Source organism: Tamandua tetradactyla, chromosome 17 (assembly GCF_023851605.1).
Source record: "Tamandua tetradactyla isolate mTamTet1 chromosome 17, mTamTet1.pri, whole genome shotgun sequence".
NCBI lineage: Eukaryota > Metazoa > Chordata > Mammalia > Pilosa > Myrmecophagidae > Tamandua > Tamandua tetradactyla.
The window spans coordinates 27616498-27638461 of NC_135343.1; the positions used below are offsets into that span (position 1 = coordinate 27616498).

Here is a 21964-nt window from a genome sequence, read left to right on the forward strand (position 1 = left end):
AAATCTCAAACTTCAAAATAAAAAATTAGAACATTTTCTGTACTTGGGTTCATCATGAAAATATTAGTACAGTTCTGAATTACCAGATTTCTTATACCCTATTCTTTTTTAACTATAAACAGTTACATAAGGAATAATTACTATTAGGAACTTCAGATAAAAATTTGAATGGGCAGGAGAAAGAAACAATATTACCAGTGTTACAAAGTACTCTCATTTTATGGAATATTTTGACTTTACTGGCTCAGTTAAAAAGTATTATTCAACATTAAAAATTCTATTCAACAGTTTTAAGTAATGACTCATCAAAGAATTTCATTTGTGCAGAATAAAGATTCTACATGAAGTGATTTACCAGATAACTGAGGCTTACTCACTAAAGTACTAACAAGTCTAAGAATTTTGAATAAAATGTTCCTATAAAATATTATGAATCCTTGAGTTCTTAAAACAAAGATTTAATAGTTAATTTTCTTCCTAATCAATATCTTAATACATGCCATTCATATGGTATATGAATACTAATTATTATACAATGTTTTCTGTTGGAGGAATTAAGTAGGCAGGGTTATGTATCTTGATATTAAATGGTGCCAGACACCATACTTTTCTGAGTTCTTAGATCTGCTTTTTATAGTTTTCCTCTCCCCTTCACTGCTTTTGTCACTTCTTGTTGCCATCTATGTGCTTATTTCTAGCATCCTTTGCCATCCAACTAATTTGTTGTTTCAGAGCTCCCATACAATGGAAGAATAGATTTTTTTTTCAAATGGGACTTTACCTTGACCTCCGTTTCAATTTAAGCTCCAAAGCTAAGAATAAAGGATGTTAAGTGTCCTTATATTCTAAAGAATGGGGCCTAGTTTTAGGGCCTAGAGGGGCCTAAAGAGAGAGGGTAAGTGGTAAGAGACAAAAGTTACTTCAGGCATCATTAGTCCACAGTCACATCTAAGCTGTATAAAAGAAGAGTAATTAGAAGACAGTTGAGAGATTTCAGTTAAGAGAGCTTAGTGTGCTGTATTTCTTCCCCTCATACCACCACACGAGGCAGAGTAGAAAGATGCTCCCTCAACAAAGAATAAAAATGCTAGATTCTCCTGGAAATGGTACATTTCTGCAATAATGTTTTGGTTTGAGAAAGCTGCCAGAATGCAATACAACAGAAATGGAATGGCTTTTATAAAGGGAATTTATTAAGTTGCAAGTTACAGTTCTAAGGTCATAAAAATGTCCAAACTAAAGCATCCAGAGAAAGATGCCTTGACCAATGGGTCCTGAACACCTTTGTCAGCTGGGAAGGCATGTGGCTGGCATGTGATGGAGTCTCTGGCTTCTGGTTTAAGACGGCTTCCTTGGAGGCATTTACTTCCTGCATCTTCGAAACATCTGGGTTTGTGTTGGCACTGAAGCAACTATTCTCCAAAGTACCTGCATCTGAGGTTCCTCTGAAATGTTTCACCTTTTAAAGGACTCTAGTAAACTAACCAAGACTCATCCTGAATGACTGGAGTCACATCTCCATCTAATCAAAAGACCACACCCACAACGTAGTGGGTTAATCTCAATGGAAACAATTTAATCAAAGGTTTTCACCCTACGATATTAAATCAGGATTAAAGAAACATGGCTGCCCCCAGAAGACGGGATCAAGAAAAAGGACATGGCTTTTCTGGAGTATATAACAGCTTCAAACTGGCACACATGGCCAAAGAAAAACCACGATATGAACAGAGAAAACAAAAGATGCAGTTGCAGATATACAGAGATCAAAATTCCTAACGCAAACTATACTGCTCTATGATCAATCAAATGAAACAAATACAAAATTGGATATTCAGAGGTATCCAATCGTCTGATGCACTTGACTTTCACAATAATCCAATGAAAATGATAAATTAAGATTTTGAAATTTACATGTAGGCACAGCCAGTAAGGAATTAGAGTTTTTCAATTCTAAATTAGCATGACTCTTTATTTCAACTGTATATACACCCACAGCTTGAACATCCAGGGTGAAGACAGTTGGAATTCTATATGAATCCATCAGATTTTCTTCCCCTGCTATCAGAAAATAAATTTAGCATCCATCTTATTATCAAGATTTTTACTGAATCAAAGTCAAATGAGGAAATTTTTAAGAAATCATCTAGACACGTGTGTCTTAGAAACTGGAGAACACAGAGACCAGTGCCTGATATTTGCCTGGAAATGTTTAAAGGTGAGAGACAGTTTAGAAAGAGGTGGAGGATGAGCAACTTCTACTTCCACAAGACAGTATGCTCCTCAAGGGTGAAGGAAACCCCACAGAAGGTTAGGTGGACTGGAGTTGTCTCAAAAAGGTCCTACCAAAGACTTCTGCATACAAGACCAAATGACCCCAATTAAAAGTCTTTGAGGGTACATACTGCCAGAAAGAGGTGATAAGCAACTAGCCAAAGCAATACATCCTGAGTCAATAAAAGACTCAGTACAAAGTCTCCAGAAAGGAAAGATTAGTAAAACTACTGACTAAAGCCCACCAACTAAAGACTGCATCAGGCATCTGCCACATCCAGGAAGCCCCAAGGCCAGATTATCACTGCAGTTTATCACTGCCAGATTATTATACTTAAATGAGACCATTTCTGCTTCTTACTTAGCCCCCACCCAAAAGCTGCCTAGTGATTAGAGTAGGGGAAGTGGAAGAGTAAAAGCAAACAGGTCTTACTTTCTATAGGTTCTTGAGTCAAATCAGATCCAAACAGGGAAGGAGCAGAAATTTTAAGTTAAACAAGAGATTATAGTTTCTATTAGTTTAGACCAGACTTTTTAGTACTTAAAAATAAAACTCTTAATATCTAAAAGTGACTGAAAAGAGGTACGTGATTTACCAAGATATTTTCTAGTTACAGACATGGGAAAGTCAACACAGCTCTCTTAAAAGGCAACGATGCTCCCATATTATCCCATATTACCAACACCCCTTTCCAACATGAAAAAGTTAGTGGGAGAAAGATCAAGGGAAAAGGAGGAATTATAACAGAGAAGATAGGGTTTAACAAATGAGTATGACTGCTGAGTCATTATAGTCTTTAGTGTCTTGGAGCAGCTAGAAGGAAAAACTTAAAATTGTGGAACTGTAACCCAGACTGAACTCTAAAATCTGTCCTATAACTACTTGTTACAATATACTTTGAAACTTGTTGCTTTTTTTTGTATAAATGTTATATTTTACAATAAAAAATGTTTTTGAAAAAGACTGAAGTTATCTTTTGTTTTGTACTCTTTCAGGTCTAGCTTTTTCAATGATCCATTTACATAGAATACCAAAGCTTGATAAAACCAGGTATGAAATTTAAAAAATGATTCCAACTGAGGGTCTACTAATAAAATATATGAATTTTAGCAGAGAATTTGTAATATCTACTTTGATTGCTTACATATCTTGAGTCTCAGATATGATATATTGTGAATAAAATTAATTCTGAATAAGTAGGAGGTTGTTGAAACCCCTAAAGCTTGTGTATTGTTTTTTGGTTATCAAATGGATTTTTTCAATGACCCTATAAGGTGGGTATTGCTATCACTTTTATTTCTAAATAACAGAACTGAGGTTCAAGCAGATTAATTAGCTTGCACAAAGAACTCAACACAAATCTAGGGTAGAGATAAAATTGAAACAGATGCATTGTGCTTCCAAACCAAAATTTAATGTCATTCTATGTCCTTCATGATGGCTGTGCTGATTTGAAATAATTTATGTACCCTAGAAAAGTGACGTTTTAATCCTAATCCCATTTTATAAAGGCAGCTGTTTCTTCTAATCCCTATTCAGTACTGTATGCTGGAAACTTTAATTTGCTTATCTCCATGGAGATGTAACTCAATCAGCGTGGGTATTAAACCTGATTAGGTAGAGATGTGTCTCCACCCATTCCAGTGGGTCTTGATTGGTTTTACCGGAATCCTTTAAAAGAAGGACTTTGGAAAAAGCTAGAGAATGACAAGAGAGAAAGATATGAGATTCTGAGAGAGCAGAACGCTGTAGAACCATGAAGCAGAGCCCATCAGCCAGTGATTTTTGAAGATGAAAAAAGAAAATGCCACCCAGGGAGGTGGAGAGGAAGCTAGGAGATGACGCCACGTCCGCCACGTGTCTTTCCAGATGAGAGAGAAACCCTGAACTTCATTGGCCTTCTTGAATCAAGGTATCTTTCCCTGGATGCCTTAGATTGAACATTTCTATAGACTTTGCTTTAACTGGGACATTTTCATGGCCTTAGAACTGTGAACTAGCAACTTTTTAAATTCCCCTTTTTAAAAGTCATTCCGTTTCTGATATACTGCATTTCGGCAGCTAGCAAACTAGAACAATGGCAAAAGAGACAAGATTTCTTAAATATACTTTAGATTAACACACAATTTGATTAAGATTAACCCAATTATACTTTCAGATAAGGAGATAAACTGAATATACACATTCTCTTTTTTTTTTTTACAAGGGTCCAGGATCAAGAGGTAGAAATGGGAGTGGCTTTTTCCAATATTACAGTTAACCAACTTGCAGAACTTTTGCTCCCATGCCTGGCAACTTTGAGCTCTACTAGCTTGGAAGTCTTAGTTCCCAAGGAGGGAATACTTCCATTAAGGGACACAATAATGGTTCCACTGAGTTAGATAAGACTGACATCTAGCCATTTTGGTTTCCTTATGCCACTGAACAAGGACTTATTTGACAGGCTTCACTGGTTGATCTGGATTATCAAGGAGGAAATTGGTTGCTGCTACATAATGGGGCAAGGAAGACTATGTCTTAATTACAGGGGATTCTCCGGGTGCCCCTTAGTATTTCCTTGTCCAATAGTAAAGATTAGTGGGAAAACTAAAGCAGCCATCAAAAAAGCAGGTTAAGGGTGATGGGTAGTTCAGTAGTTAGAATGCCCGCCTTTCATGTGGAAGACCCAGGTTTGCTTCTCCGACCATGCACCACCCCCCCAACAAAAAGGCAGTCAACTATGGACTCAGATCTTTTAGTAAGTCTGAGTCGGTGTCCAGCCGACCAACGGCTTCGAAGGAATCACCTGGTGGAGTCACTCCACCAGGTAAGGAATTACAACAGCTAAGATTCTGGCTCACAGCAAGGAAAATAGGAAATGAGTAATAGAAGGAAGCCATAGATATCAATTACAGAATGAACATGTTGTAGTTTTGCACATATTCTCTTTGCTTGTGTAAATATGTATTTATTTATATGTGCTAATGGTTTTCTTATCTCTCCTTACTATTTTTATTATATACAAGTTGCTAGACGTTAATTTTATAATATAGGCATTTTTAATTTGTTGGTTTGGTGTTGCTTACAACAGAGTTTACTTCATAATAATTTGTTAAACAGTATGTGATTTAGGCACCTTCAAATAGTATGTTGTACTTACCATAAAATAAATGTATTTTATGGTAATACATTTTTAATGGATTAAAAAAAGCTTAATGGATTAAGAAAAATCAAAGATATAATGGAAGACACAAACCCATTTAAAATAAAAAATGAAATGGTAAAACTTAAATTAATTATAATTTAAAATTCTAAGGATGAATGCCCAGTAATTGTTGAATACCTTCTGTTCTAGTTTGCTAGCTGCTGGAATGCAACACATCAGAGACGGATTGGCTTTTAATAAAAGGGGATTTATTTCATTAGTTCTTCAGAGGAACGGCAGCTAACTTTCATCCGAGATTCTTTCTTATGTGGGAAGGCTCAGGGTGATCTCTGCTGGCCTTCTCTCCAGGCCTCTAGGTTCCAACAACTCTCCCCAGGGTTTTCTTTCTGCATCTGCAAAGGCCTGGGCTGAGCTGAGAGTGCTGAGATGAAGTATGCTGAGCTGCTTGGGCTGTGCTATGTTTAGCTCTCTCATTTAAGCACCAGCCAATTAAGTCAAACATCATTCATTGCAGCAGGCACACCTCCTAGCCGACTGCAGATGTAATCAGCAACAGATGACATCTACATACCATTGGCTCATATCCACAGCAACAGAACTAGGTGCCTTCACCTGGCCGAGTTGACAACTGAATCTAACTGCCACATCTTCTATTAGACTAACTTCCTACTAATAATATTTATAAATTCTGAATAAAATATAAAAAAGAACCATGTGAAAGCAGTGGACAGCAAATGAAAGGAGACAGATACTAGAGCGGAAACAACCATGAAAGAAGAGTGACGTACTGGAGTAAATTTATATTTAGACTACTTTTCCTCAAAGTACATTCCCCAACATGGAAGATAGAGATGAAGCAAAAAAGTAATTTTACTGAATAGGAAAGTCTTTTAAAGTTTGGAGATGTCACAGCACCTGGAACTTGAAGGGAGAAATCACAAAACAGTGGTAAAAACAGAAAGAAGCCCCCAAAATTTGTTTAAAAAAAAGCTCCCACAAATCCATGACTGACTCATAAACTACATATAAACAGTGGGAGACTTCAAAGAACACAGTGGAAAATAGCAGCTGGAAAGTTAAAGAACTAAGCAGAGAATTCAGAACCTGACTGGTACTGGAGAAAAAGAGTTTAGAACTGAAGTCATTCCATGTTAGAGAGGCTTGGTTAACATCTTGAGTTTTCCAACAGAACCTCAGAAGGGGCACATTTAGGGTAGGCCATGTCACAGGATTAAAGGCTGTGCCTGAGGCAAAGGGAAAATAAAAACAGACCTGTCTAACAAGGCACAAAAGTCCAGAGGATCAAGGTGATCTGACAGAACAAGGTGATCCTAGAACAAAAACAAACACTCATCAGAGGAAAGAAGCCAAATCCAGAACCTCTGGCTCTATCTCTCTCAATATCCAGTAGACAATGAGAAATTACTAGACATGTGAATCAGGAAAATGTGAACTATATTCAAGGGTAAGCATAAACAGAAAGAAGTCCACTGATAATACAGATATTGGGATTAACAGAAAAAGTTTTAGAAATAATTATACATTAAAGATTTTATCAGAAAAAAAGTGGATATAGTGGATGTGAGTTGGGGAATTTTAGAAGAAATTTGGAAACTCTTTACAAATGGAAATCCTAGAATTGAAAATATATACCTGAAAATTAAAAAATCACTGAGTGGGATAAAGAGCAGAATAACTCATGCATAAGAAAGGAACTGAGAATCTGAACATCACTCAAAAGAAATAATCCAAACTGAAGCAGAGTAAACAAAAAAGATTACGGTGGGATAGGCAGAAAAATCATAGGCTCAGTGATCTGTGGGACAATACCAAGATGGCTAACATATATGTAGCTAGTGTCTCAGGAGGAGAGGAGAAAATATTGGTTGAAATTTTTGAAATTTGACATAAACCAAAAACTCACTGAATCAAGAAGCTCAGTAAAATATAAACACAATAAGTGCAAAGAAAACCACACGTCTATCACAATCAAAATGCTAAAAAAAAAGAGAGAGAAAAACTCTAAAAGCAACCAAATAAAAGACATATTACATGCAGAGAAATAATGATAAGCATAATGTTGACTTCTCATCAGAAACAATGAAACATTCAGAAACATTCCAGAAGACACTGGAATAATATCTTCAAAATGCTGAAGGAGGAAAAAAAAAGAGCTGTCAGTTTAGAATTCCATATCTAACAGAAATGTTATTTTAAAATGAAGGTGGAACAGACATGTTCAAGTAAATAAAATCTGAGAAAAATTCATCTCTAGCAGACCCATATTATAACAAATACCAAATGAAGTTCTTCAGACTGAAAGAAAATAATAACACAGGAAATTCAGATTTGAAGGAAGAAATAAAGAGCATTGGGAATGGTAAATGCGTATATATAAATTTATGAGTCATCAATTTCTGCGTAACAAATTACCTCAAAATTTAGCAACTAAAAACAGCAAACATTTATTATAAACAGAAACTATAGGTCTGTTTATAGGAATCTGTGAGTGGTTTAGCAGGGAGGTTCTGGCTCAGGATCTCAGGAGTCTACAGTCATCTCAAAGTTCAAATGGGGACTACCTACTTCCAAGCTCATACACATGGGCCTTTCTGCAGGACTGCTTTATGACATGGTGGCTAGCTTACCTCAGAGCAATCAATGTAAGCGAGTAAGAATGAGCACCCAACATGGATGCCACAATCTTTTATAATGAAATCTTGGAATTAATATTTCATCACTTCTGCCATGTTTATATAGTTAAAGTAAGTCATTACATTCAGATACAGAGAGAGAAAGAGAAAGAAGGGGGAAGGGGAGGGAGGGAGGGGAGGGAAGGAGGAGGAGGAGGAGGAGGAGGAGGAGGAGGAAGAGGAGAAAAGAAAAGAGAAAACCCCAAACATCTAGTACTCCTTAATGAAAATGTCTGAAAATTAATTGTGGTGATGAATACACAACTATATAATGATACTATGAGCCAGTGATTGTATACTGTGCCAATTTCAAACCATTATGTACCCCAGAAAAGCCAAGTTTTAATCTCGATCCAATCTTGTGGGGCCAGACCTATCGTTTAGGGTGGGAACCTTTGATTAGATTGTTTCCCAGTTGTGGGTGTGATCTTTTGATTAGATTACTTCTATGGAGATGTAATAGAAGTAGAATTGAATTGAATGGAATTGAATAGAATTGGGCGGTGTGCCCAATTGTGGGGGACCTTTTGATTAGATGGAAATGTGACTCCACCAATTCAAGTTGGGTCTTGATTAGTTTTCTAGAATCCTTTAAAAAGGGAAACATTTCAGAGAAAGCTCAGACCAAAACGAGACCCAGACATTTGGAGATGCAGAAAAAAAATGCCCTCAAAGCTGTTTGAAACCAGAAGTCAAAGACCCCAACAGACGCCAACTACATGCCATTCCAGCTGACAGAGGTGTTCTGTACCCGTTGAACTGTGTTCCAGTAGCCCTGATTTTTGAAGAAGACTGCATAACTATATAACTTTCACAATGTGACCATGTGATTGTGAAAACCTTGTGACTGATGCTCCTTTTCTCCAAGGTATGGAGATGAGTAAAAAAATAAGGATAAAAAATAAATACATAATGGTGGGGAATAAAGAGTGAAAATTTGGGTGGACTGAAGTACTAGTGATCAATGAAAGGGAGGGGTAAGGGGTCTGGGATGTGTGAGTGTTTCCTTTTTATTTATTTTTCTGGAGTGATGCAAATGTTCTAAAAATGATCATAGCGATAAATACACAACTATGTGATGATGTGAGCTACTGATTGTTTACTATGGATGGATCGTATGTGTGTGAAGATTTCTCAACAAAAATATTTTTAAAATAAAAAAAGGGCAAAACACATGATCATTACAATAAATGAAGAAAAAATATTTGACAAATCTAATATATGTTCCTGGTAAAAATTCTCACCAACCAGGAATAGAAGGGAACTTCTTCAACCTCATAAAGGGCATCTATGAAAAAGTTACTGCTAACATCATACTTAATGGTGAAAGACTAAATGCTTTATTTCCAAAATTAGGAAGAAGGCAAGGATATCTGCTCTTGTCACTTCTATTCAACATTACAATGGAGCAGTTAGCCAGTGCAATAAGGCAAGAAAAAGAAGTAATAGGCATCTATATTGGAAAGGGAAAAGTAGAATTCTCTTTACTAGCAGATGACATGATGATCTATGTAAAAAATTCTAAGGAATGCATAATTAAAATACTAGAACCAATAAATGAGTTAACAGGGTTGCATGATACAAAACCAACAATCAAAAGTAAACTTTCTATATAGGAGCAATGAACAATAGGAAATCGTCATTTACTATAGTATAAAAAATATGAAATAGGGAAAAATCTGACGAAAGATGTGCAAGACCTATACACTGAAAACTCGAAAACATTACTGAGAGGAATTTTAAGAAAGCAAAATAAACAGAGAGACATATTGTGTCCATGGTTACACTGGGTCTGAAACCAGTATTGTCCAGTGTCAATTCTTTCCAAATTAATCTGTAGATTCAATGAAATTCCAGTCAAAATCTCAGCAGGATTTTTCTAAAAATTGAGCTGATTCTAAAATATATGCAGAAATACAAAAGACCTAAGGGAGGTTGGGAGAGAAGGACTACTGAGGAAACTTTTGGGTGGTGATCTCATGGGTATATAACATATCAGACCTTATCAAGTTGTTTACTTTAAATATATACAGTTTGCTGTATTTATGTCAATTATACCACAACAAAGCTGTTTTAAAAAGGAAATGAAGCAAATCTGGCAAAATAAATTAACATTTATTAAATCTGTTTACGTATGTTATGTGTGTCTTCAAACTTTCCCGTATATTTGAAATATTTCATCATTTAATTTAAAAGATCTAATTAAATTCCTTAATGTTACAGCTAAAGAAACACAGAAAATGGTGAAGAGGAGACTAGAGCCTAAATCTTTAGATATCCAGTTCAAATATCCAGTTCAATACTCTTTCTGCTCTGTCAGAAAGAAAAAGCATAAGTTGTACACATATATAGGTTCATAGAGAAATGCTTACCCTTGAATTTATTCATTGTGCCAATGTTTCGAAGAATTCTTTTAGGACTGTTTGCTGCAAAAATAGCTGCCTTTTCATATTCACCAAGTGAGATTAAGTCACTGAACCTATAGCCATTGCATTTTATAATGCATAATGGAATATACATACACAGAAAGAAAACTGATTAGAAATATCTAATACAGACTAAATATAGTGATATATTAATAAACAACAAAAAACAACTCTAAAGTACTATAACTAGATTCATTCACTCTGCAATATGTTCTTTCAGTTCTTTCCCTAATGATTTTTTTTCTGTAGCCTCAGAAAAAAACTCTCACTGTCTAGCTGACCTTTGAATCTGATCCTATACTTTATTTGTGTAGTACTCCCAGGAAGCCACAAAGAATAGAATGAAAGAACTTGAAGTAAATTTAGGATGAGCTCAGATTTTCCCCTCTCATATCATATCTAAATGAAAACGAGTATTGGGAGAGAAGGGCAATCTGCTCAGAGGAGGCTCAGCCTAGGGGAGAATAATAATTGGGCATAGAGACTGTTGAGATGGAGATCAAGAGGTATCCTTGGTACTCAAAACCTTATGTTGTTTGGACAAGCATCAGACTCTCAATTAAATCCTAGGCTAACACAAGAATGAATGGTAATGGTTAAGATAACATAAACCTCTACTCCTCGTCCTATGCAAAAGATCTCCAAATTAGACCTTACCTCACAATTAAATGAGCAGAATTTATAAAGTATTGCAAAGGAATGTGCCACCCAGAATGAGAAAGCCACTGAAGTAATATTAGGCAAAATACATGAAACATTCAACCTCAAAAAGGAGTTTTTCCTCATATCTAAAGCTCGTAGACTTAGAGAAGCATATAGTATAGAAACAAAACAAGCTTCGGTGTAAAAACAAACAAACAAAAGGATCTCTACCTTCTTTTTACTATATTAATAAACAAAACAAGAGTTGAAAACTGTTAAATATATAAAACCAGGAATATTAAATAATATTCATTACATATTGACCTCATGACTATGAACCTCTTAAGGAATATAGTCTTAGATCACTTTAAGCCTCTATTACATACTATATAAAATAATAATATTAGGGACACATACTTTCATAACATGTCATAGGATGGAAATGTAAAATGACTGAAAAGGCTGGAAGATATAAAAAATTAAAATTTTCTTGAAAACATTTTGTAACATGAGGTTGAAGGCTAAGGAATGCAAGAAAAATATAAATAAAGCTTGTATTAACACTGTAATTCTCCTACCTCATATAAAAAAACTAGACTATAAACTTGACATTTTTTTCACAAGGAATCTATGAAAAAAATTTCTAATTTATTCATTCTAATTTATTTTTTAATTTGTTTGTGAGAGAAGAATTTTAAAGAAACGGATACTAAAGATTATGATTCATCAAGATGCTAAATTTGGTCATTTTAACACGGAAAATCAAAGCTTTTAAAATATTTGCCTTTCAATGTAGTAAAGCAAAATTTTAGCTTCTTTTGCCCTGTTTGGATCATCTTCAAGTAACTCTTCAACTATGCCTTGGTCACCTGTAAATATTGAAAGCATCATCAGAAGATATTTAAGGATAGATATCAATAGAAGGTATTAAATATATATACCATAAATATATATATATCATAAATAATAAATGTGTACACGCATTTATTTATTACCAACAAGTGAATGCTTTGGTTTCTAACAGAATCAGCCTCTTCCTAAACTTAGTCACCTCCTTGTCCCTTTCCTCCTTATTCTCAGGTACATTTTCAGGTATTAGCTTTTTGGCTCACCAAGTCTATTTATTTACCAACCGTCCAGAAGCTGTTGAGAGAAAAATCCCATAGAGTATTAAGGACCTAGACCTAAAAGTATATTTCGGCTTCCTTTAAAATTCATGTGAGGAAAATCTCACTTTTTAGGTTTCTGGGAGAAAAATAATATTTTTCATTATTTGTGCTAATTAAAAAATATAGATAACTACCATGTAACTCTCTGGTTTTCTGAATTTGTACCACGAAGTCTGGAAATGAGCTGTTCATATCAGATTTTACCCAGGAAATCAGTGCATTTGAAATAATCTGCAGTCTTTGGTGACTACAAAGATAAAAAACATCAACAACATACTGAGCACCTAAAATCAAACACTGGAATATTATAATAAGCAAATGAAAGCTTCAAACTTTAAAAATACAATCAACTTTCATACCGAAACTGTAGCTCTTTGTTCAGATTTTCAGCTGCATCACGTCGTTTTATTAATATAATCATTTCCTCATCTAAATCAGCCTTCCTCTGAACTGGTATGTATTTTATCAACATAGTTCGCTTAATTTCTGCATATTTATCTTCAAGATATTTCAAGTATTTAGTAAGAGCATCTAGATTGACAGACTCTTGGAGAGTCATCCCTAAGGGAAAAGGGAACAAATCAAAACCCCCAAGCCATTTGTGGGACTCAGGCTCAAATAGCAATTCATAGCAAAATGGGCTAGATAGTTCATTACATTCAGAGATAATTCAGAAATGGTAGCATTTACTTATAGCTTATTGAGCATAAATAGAAATAGCTTATAACCTTAATGACTAGCAGTTTTAGACATAACATCAAATGAAGACTAGTTGTCCTGAGAATACATAAACCTTAACATCCTAAAAACATTTTTTTCCCAAAAACTGACCTTTAATAAATGATCACACCCTGCAAACCCCTAAATGTCACTGATCACTGTTTCTTAGTCAAACCATGAGTCTCTGCCTAGCAATTTAGGATTTCTGTCAACTGATTTCTCTCTAACCAAATTTCCTGTTACCAACCTCAAGGTAATCTATTTATTCTCCCCAACAAAAAATTTATGAATGCCTAGCAAATCTTCAGTTCTCTCATCTCTCATTCCCCTCTGTTCATACCCAAACACACTTCAAATGCCTTCCCTTCTACTTAGGGCCAATTGTCACCATTAAGACATAATTCAAAATTCTCCTCCTCTAGAAACTTCCCTGCGTTAATCCTACTTGGTTTTAATCATCCTCTTATCCTGAATCTTCTCAGCATTTAGTCAATTTATCAGTTATTCTGTTACTTCTTCATATGTATCTTATTTGTAGTTTGTTAATCACAATTTCATATTGGAAAGTGAACCTAGTCCCTCTTTCCACCAAATGGAGGATGATAATTCAACCTCAGTTGAAATTCTCTGGTAAGGAATAGCTCATTACTTAAGGACACACCCTCTTTCACTGAGATCAAATCTGCCTTCCTAAAATTTCCACCTATTAATTCTGCCTCTAAACGAAACAACAAAAAACAACTACTCTTTCCTTAAAATTTTGAATACAGTTATCTACTCTGAAAGTACTTCTTTTTCCTATAGTGGATATTTACACTTCTACCCATTCATCATATAAACCCTCAACATCCTGGATAAATTTCTGAATGTACTCTAATTTTAAAAAACATGACAAGAGTGTTATACCAAATATGTGGAGTCAATGAATGCTGACATCAACATGAATCAACAATACTCAGTAGAAATTAATACACAAGTTTTTCTGTATCATAGTATATAATACATTAGAATAATCCAGAGAACTTAAAACATGCAGTGCTGGTTCTAGCCCCCTAGAGTTTCTGAGCCAGCTGTTCTGGGTTGGGGCCTGAGAATTTGCATTTCTAACAGGGGCCTCAGTTGATACTGATGTTAGAGCCACTGTATTATACTTTATATAATCTAGTCATTTAGGAATATTTAGGTGATCTCATTCCTTTGTGTCTGCTTACAGTTTAGGTTGAAGTTGTGTGTATAACATATACTTGGTAAATGTACACATATCATGCCATAGATAAATAAATTTGTGTAATAGGTAAAACTGGAAACAGTTGGAATTTCTTTCAAATATTTTAAACAAAAGACAGTACCTGGAATAGGTTTTGAAGGCTCTTTGGAGAAAGTACAATATTTTACTTCTTTTGTGTCATACTTTGCCCTAAGCTGTTTCATTGTGTCTATTTGCATTTGAATCTTCGAGGAATTATTTTCAATAACTCTCATTCTGAAAAATAAAAAGGATTTCTTATTTTCCTTTCAACTAACTAGTTCTTGGATCTTAAGATTAAATTATTACCTTATTTTGGCTAATTATAATTTTGAACCATCATGGCCTCAGTAGAAATTTTTTAAAAATGCTCTGAAAAAGTTAACTAAACACACAAAAACAATTTTCTTGCAGCACATCAATAAATATATTGATTATGATTTTTAGCCCCATTAGAAACTTATATGTTACACATAATAACCTGAAATCAGGAAAATGTTTCATAACATAGGTCATTACTACAGCAATGTAGATATTGTAATAACTTTCTACTTGATATTTTGAAAGCATTCACCATTTTGACAGCTGATCAAATGGTAAATTTAAGTTAGTGTTTAATATTTGGAATTTAAGAGCTCTGTTATCTTAATTTGTAGATTTTTCCTTGTTGCCTTAATTTTAAACCGGTTTATGGAACTTACTGTGTAAACACAGGTTTTACAATGATTATATAGATACTTTATTTTAAAAGCCTATGGTTAAGCTAACTGAGTCGTCCATTTTTGGTGGTTTTAAGTGTACTGTTTATTTATTTAAAGAATAATAATAATAAAAAGAAACATACGTTAAACATAATAATCTGGCCAGAAGGTACTAAATTCCCTTTAGTCAAAAATTACCTTTGCAATTAAAATTTAAAAACCCTGTAAAAAAAATTGTAATTATATTAGTTTCTTGTGGCTACTGTAACGTATTACCAAAAACTTGGTGATTTAAAACAACAGAAATCTATTCTCTGACAGCTCTAGAGCCCAGAAATATGAAATCAGTACCACCAGGGCAAAATCAAAGTGTTGGCAGGGCCATGTGTCCTCAGGAGGCTCTAGGGAGATCCATTCTTTGCCTCTTTCGGCTTCAGGTGGTTGTGGCTCCTTGACATATTACCCCAATCTCTGTGCTTGTCATGGTCACGTTGCCTTCTGTGTTCAAGATCCCCCTGCCTCTCTCTTTATAAAGATATTTATGATAAGGCCCAGGTAGATTATCCAGGACAATCTCTTCATCTCAAGATCCTTAATTTAATAATATCTGCAGAGACTCTTTCTCCCAAATGAGGTAACATTACAGGGTCCAGGGTTTGGGACTTGATATCTTTGGGGGCCATTATTCAGCCTACTTTAGTAATTTTGATCCTAGAGCTAGAGCAGTTTAGCATCTCTTTGAGATTAAATCAAGTTCATTAGGAAATAGGGATCTCAAAGATGAAGAAGTAATTATAAGTATTTTTAATGCATTATTTGAAGTTTATTTCCCAGCTTATCATTGAAATGTTGGTTCAGGGGGAAAAAATAATGGTTAAAATGTGTTAGATATATAAGTGCCACAGGATTTTTGACATATTAAAAGCCAGTTTGGGGTGGGCAATGGTAGTTCAGTGGCAGAGTTCTTGCCTGCCATGCTGGAGACCTGGGTTCGATTCTCAGTGCCTGCCCATGTTAAAAAACGAAAACAAAAACAAAACAAAAAATCCAGTTTGTTGGTAGATAACTGCTGCCTGCTTAGACTTCTTGGTAATTGCAAGTGGCTCAGAGTAAGAGCCTGCAGTATTATGAAAGAAAGACTCTGGAAATAACATTCATTTTTCTCTCATCTAAATAGATATATGCTTGTGAAAAAAGAATGTTAAAAGTAAACAGACTAGTGCCACAGTGGCTCAGCAGACAGAGTTCTCGCCTGCCATGCCAGAGAGCTAGATTCAGTTCCCAGTGCCTGCCCACGTAAAAAAAAAAAAAAAAAAAGTAAACAGACTGGACTAGTGGGAGACTACCAGTGGACCAAGAGACATTCCAGGGTTCTGTTCCCCCACAGGATCTTTGCAGAACTAGCAAAAACTGGATAAGCCATCTTCCTCAGAGCTCTAAGAAACATTTAAAGGATTGCAGTAACTGGACAGGCATGAAATTAAGAAAAGGGCCATCCTCCAATCCTTTTCTACCTCAGTGTGGAGCCAGACTCTGCTCTCAGTGCAGGTCCCTGGTCCCATTCCAGACAAAGTAGAGTAACCCCCATGTGCACAGTGGGTTACATGTATGCCTGTGCCAATCTTCAGATGGCAACCTAAAGGAATGAACCAAGACATTCATCTCTGGCTTGCTATCTCAGAACTTACCCTGCACACAGAAGCAGCTCGTAGACAGCTAAATCAGTGTAAGAAACAATCCTAAGAAACAAATTGTGGTGGCCTGGGGCAAATTATTACCAGCTTTATGATATACACTAGAGCATCCTGGATGGGGAAAGACAATTTTATAGCAAGAAGAGGGGGCATTCCAATTCCTGCAAACAGGAAATTCCTAAAGCCGCACCCCCGGCCAGGACAAGACATGTTCAGAAAAGACCAGATAGGAGTTGTGCTTTTACCTTGGACTGTTTTTCAGGTTTTGGTAGGAGGGTTAAGCTCTGAAAGAGATGACCAGCCAACACAGAGGCAATTTGAAGACTCTGAGAAGTGTTTTGCATTTGTTTCTTTTTTTAACTCATGGCATTCTGTGATATCACTACCTGAATACAAACAGGGAACAGACAGCTCAGGAACTAAATTCCACAATACATCCTTTAAAGTATTAAAATGCACAGTATGTAACAAAAAACTACAAGACTAACAAAAAAATAAATAAATAAGAAATGATGGCCTATCTGAAGAAACAAGATAAAACAACACAAACCACCAATGAAGAACATCGGACTTTGGACAGACTTGAAAAAAGATTTTTTTAAAAAATGGTCTTAAATATGCTCAAAGAGTTAAAGGAAAACATGGACAAAGAATTAAGGAATATCAGGAAAAATATGTGAACAAAATGTGACTTTCAATAAAGAGGCATATTCAATAAACAGAAATATTGGATTTGAAGTCTACAGTACCTGAAATAAAAATTCACTGAAGGAGTTTAACAACAGATTGGAACTGGCAGAAGAAAGAATTAGAGAACTTGAAGATAAGAAAATTGAAATTATTCAACATGAAGAGCAGAAAGAAGAAAAAATGAAGAAAAATGAACAAAGTCTGAGGAACCTGTGAAGCACCATAAAGCATGCCAATATATGCATTATGGAAGTCCCAAAAAGAGGGGAAGGGGCAGAGAGAATATTTAAATAAATAATAGCTGAAAACACCCCAAATTTAATGAAACTCATGAAAACACACATCCAAGATGTTCAACCAACTCCGAACAGGATAAATCCAAACAGATCCATGCCATGGCATATTACAATTAAACTGTCAAATGGCAAAGAAAAAGAGAGAATTCTAAAAGCTGCAAGAGAGAAGCAACAAGTCATATACCAGGGAGTCACAATAAGATTAAATACCAATTTCTCATCAGAAACCAAAGGGGAAAGAATACAGTTGGGTGAAATGCTGAAAGCAAAAACTTGCCAACCAAGAATTCTATATTCAACAAACCTGCCTTTCAAAAGGGAGGGAGAAATTATGATATTTGAATATTAAAAAAAAAGCTGAAGGAGTTTGTTACACTAGACCAACCCTACCAGAGATACTAAAGATAGTTCTTCAGGTTGAAAGGAAAAGACAATGACAATAGATCAGAGCTGTATGAAGAAAATAAGATACCTGGTGAGAATAGCAACATGGGCAAATATAAATGCCAGTATTATAGTACTTTTTATTTGTAACTCCACTTTTTTCATCATACAGGATTTAAAAGGCAAATACATAAACGGTACTAATATTTCAGTGATTTTGGACTCATCATGTATAAAGATAATTGTGACAAGAATTACATAAAGGTGAGGGGACATAAGGCTATAAAACATAGTCTCTGCATGCTACTGAGGTTGTTAATACCAAAGCAGACAAAATTGTTATTGATTTAAGAAGTTAAATTGAAGCCCCAGAGTAATTACAAAGAAAATACAGATTATGTAAACTCAAGAGACAGAAATTATGAAAAAAAATGGAACATGGTCTGTAAGCTTTGTATCAATGTTAAATTTCTTACACTTGATAAGTGTACTTAACTGGTTATGTAAGTGATATCCTCGATCTCAGGAAATGTGCATGGCAAAATTAAGTGTGCAAAGAGCATAATGTATACAACATTTACTTGAGTGTTCAGGAAATGGATTGCTTAATAAACAGAAATAAAGAAAAAGGCAAAAACACATGCAGAAAAAAAGACTAAAAGACAGAGAGGCTGAGCAGCCTCAGCTAAGATGAGTAGTAGCGCCCCGGGAGGTGGCTGCAGTGGGGCCTGGGCAGCTAATCTGAATGCGTTGAGGGAGAACAGGGATGGGCAGCAGGAGAAACTGAAAACTGTTTCCAAATAACTGTGTCCCATTACAAAGCTCAAGAATATTTATAGGAATAAAAAAATAGCCAACACTCAACAAGATAAAAGTCACAATGTCTGGCATCCAACCAAAGATTAGCAGTTCTACTTGAGAATTCAAGAATTTTGAATACTAGCTTACATATGGGAATTCCATCTATTTGTGTACAGCTTTGTGAACAAGGAATTAACCTAGAAGCTTTATCATCGGTTATTAAGGAACTTCACAAGGCCACTGAAGCATTCAAGGCTGCTGGAAAATAAGACAAGTTAACTCTCTGGAGAAATCCTGATGAGAATATGTCAAGCTCTGCGAGAGGATTTGAAGATTGCATTATAGTCAAGAATGCAGAATGACATTACTGCATGCAGCGGTGTAAAACATTTTCCTTTTTAAAAGAATTATAAATCATAGCTTTATAAATCAATGGAAAGTGGTTTAAGAGAGAACTATTAAATGTGTTTACGTCACATCTTTTTTTTTTTAAAGGCCTTAATGTTTTGGCATTGCTGTGTTCATATTTATATATTCCTTATTTTTAGCTCAGAAGCTTTAATTTTCTAAGTAGTCTGTCTATCAAATGTGCACATCTACGGTGCTTGGTTGAAAGTCTAGTGGGACCCATCAGTAGTGATATAGTAGTTATGATTTGTTGTCATTTAGATTATAAACTTTAATTTTGAGTTGTTTATGCATAATAACTGTGGATTTAATTTATATTGGACTGAAAGTTGACAGAATTTCAGCCACTATTTGTTAATTTTTATTTAGATTCATTATGAATATTAGAATTTGTTTTTTTAATAAGAGCATGTTAAGCATTTCTTGTGATGTCTTTAATGAAGAATAATTTAGTTTTATAAACATAATATTTGGCCAGCAGTTAATGTGAACCTGATCTTTTTTTTGAATGTAGCCATTTTTATACTGAAAAATAAAATTTTTAGAAATTTAGATTTTAAAAGCAATGACAGTGCTTAATTTAGTATTATTTGTAGTTTGATTCATTTAAATCTCATGAGAATGCTTTACTTTCTAAGTTTTATACCCTACAAATGAATGCCTAAAAAAATAACTTATGAGGTAAAACATAGCCAACCATGCAAAATTCCTTTTTGACCTATTTCATACAGGTAATTTGAGTGCTTAATTCGTAAATCTTGACTAAAAGTTAGGATAGTGTTGATTCTCCTCTTGTAACAGAACCTCAATAGGAGATTTTTCACAACATTAATATAAATTTAATCTGATTTCATTGTTTCTTAAATTTTATACTTTTTAAGTTCACATTTAAATGATATACAAGCATTCACTCTTTTTTTTTTGTATGCTCTATGGCAGAGTCACATTTCATTATTTTTCCATGTGGGTAATCCATTATTGCAGCACCATTTGTTGAATTTTTGTTTGTTTGTTTTTTTGTATTTTGTTTGTTTGTTTGGCTTCTTTGTTTGTTTTTGAGGAAGTGCAGGGACCAGGAATAGAACCCAGGTCTCCCGCATGGCGGGCAAGAATTCTACCACTAAAGTGCCCTTGCACTACCCAAGCATTTAGTCTTTGGTAGCATTTTTTGGCTCAGACATGCTGAAATGGTTTCAATAAACCTTAGTAATATTTAAATAGTAACTTTCTCTACTGTTTTAAAAATCTGGTCTTTTGACTATTTTGGCTTTTTAAACACATGGCAGCTTTAACAAGTATATTGGAAGATCTTTTATTGGAAGAACTGATTGAAAGGCAATAACTTGTGACAATAATGTCATTTGATTGACAAACACTGCAAACACTGAATGCTATTTATAAAATCATATAAAGAAAAGACTTTTGTCAGGCTCTTAATTTGAGCAAAATTTGTATAGCCTTTTAGCCTTAAGAATTGATAGTTTTATTTAGATTTTGTAGATTAAGTTATTTGTGAATGAAACAAAGCAGAAAATATACAGAAAAGGGATTATGTTTACAGAGGGCTTCTTTAATGTGTATTTCTGAAATGTAAACATATTTTAATGTATACTTAAATAATATTTAAGGAAGTCAAAGGGATGCAATTGCAGTGTGTGCATGTTGCCAATGACAAAACCATTTTGGTGGGAGGAAGGGAAGGGGAGGGGAGGGGAGGGGAGGGGAGGGAAGGGAAGGGAAGGGAAGGGAAGGGAAGGGAAGGGAAGGGAAGGGAAGGGAGGAAGGAAGGAAGGAAGGAAGGAAAGAAGGAAGGTGTTCTAGTTTGCTAGCTGCCAGAATGCAATATACCAGAAATGGAATGGCTTTCAAAAAGGGGAATTTAATGAGTTGCTAGTTTATAGTTCTAAGGCCAAGAAAATGTCCCAATTAAAACATGTTTATAGAAAGGTCCAATCAATGGCATCCAGGAAAGGATACCTTGGTTCAAGAAGGCAAGTGAAGTTCAAGTTCTCTCTCTCAAGTGAGAAGGCATATGGTGAACACAGTCAGAGTTTCTTTCTCATCTGGAAGGGCACTTGGTGAACACGGCATCATCTGCTAGCTTCCTCTCCTGGCTTCCTGTTTCATGAAGCTCCCCGGGAGGTATTTTCTTTCTTCATCTCCAAAGGTTGCTGGCTGCTGGGCTCTCTGCTTCTTGTGGCTATGTCATTCTGCTCTCTCAGAATCATTCTCATTCTCCAAAATGTTTCCTCTTTTATAGGACTTCAGAAACTAATCAAGACCCACCCAAATGGGTGGAGACATGTTATCACCTAATCCAGCTTAACAACCTTTCTTGATTAAATCACATCTCCACGGAGATGATCTGATTACAGTTTCAAATATACAGTATTTAATAAGGATTATTCTGCCTTTATGAAATGGGAGTTGGATTAAAACATGGCTTTTCTAGGGTACATACATCCTTTCAAACCAGCACAGAAGGAAAGGAGACTTCTATGGGAAATGTGACCAAAAGTTAGAAATGGTGGATCTGAGAAAATAGGAGAGATAGGGGATAGGGGTATGTTGGAGTTCTTTGTATGAGGCTTGTATTATTTTTGTAAGTGATCTGTAAGTTTGAAAGTATTTCAAAATGAAAAGTTATTTGTTTTTAAAAATAAAAGGAGGAAAA

At 35.1% G+C, this 21964-nt stretch overlaps 1 protein-coding gene and 1 pseudogene across 4 annotated transcripts in view; one reads left to right on the plus strand and one right to left on the minus strand.

Moving 5' to 3' along the window:
- Positions 1-21964, minus strand: part of CLHC1 (clathrin heavy chain linker domain containing 1) — a 132581-nt gene that overhangs the window by 61321 nt on the left and 49296 nt on the right. For all 4 annotated transcript variants that reach the window (XM_077134263.1, XM_077134264.1, XM_077134262.1 and 1 more), the window contains 5 exons: positions 14420-14553; positions 12710-12911; positions 12485-12597; positions 11966-12050; positions 10486-10592 (listed from right to left, as the gene is read on the minus strand). In XM_077134263.1, the coding sequence (XP_076990378.1) occupies positions 10486-10592; positions 11966-12050; positions 12485-12597; positions 12710-12911; positions 14420-14553 (641 nt within the window). The remainder of the gene's footprint in view (positions 1-10485; positions 10593-11965; positions 12051-12484; positions 12598-12709; positions 12912-14419; positions 14554-21964) is intronic.
- LOC143661664 (mitotic-spindle organizing protein 1 pseudogene) lies at positions 18772-19151 on the plus strand (annotated as a pseudogene).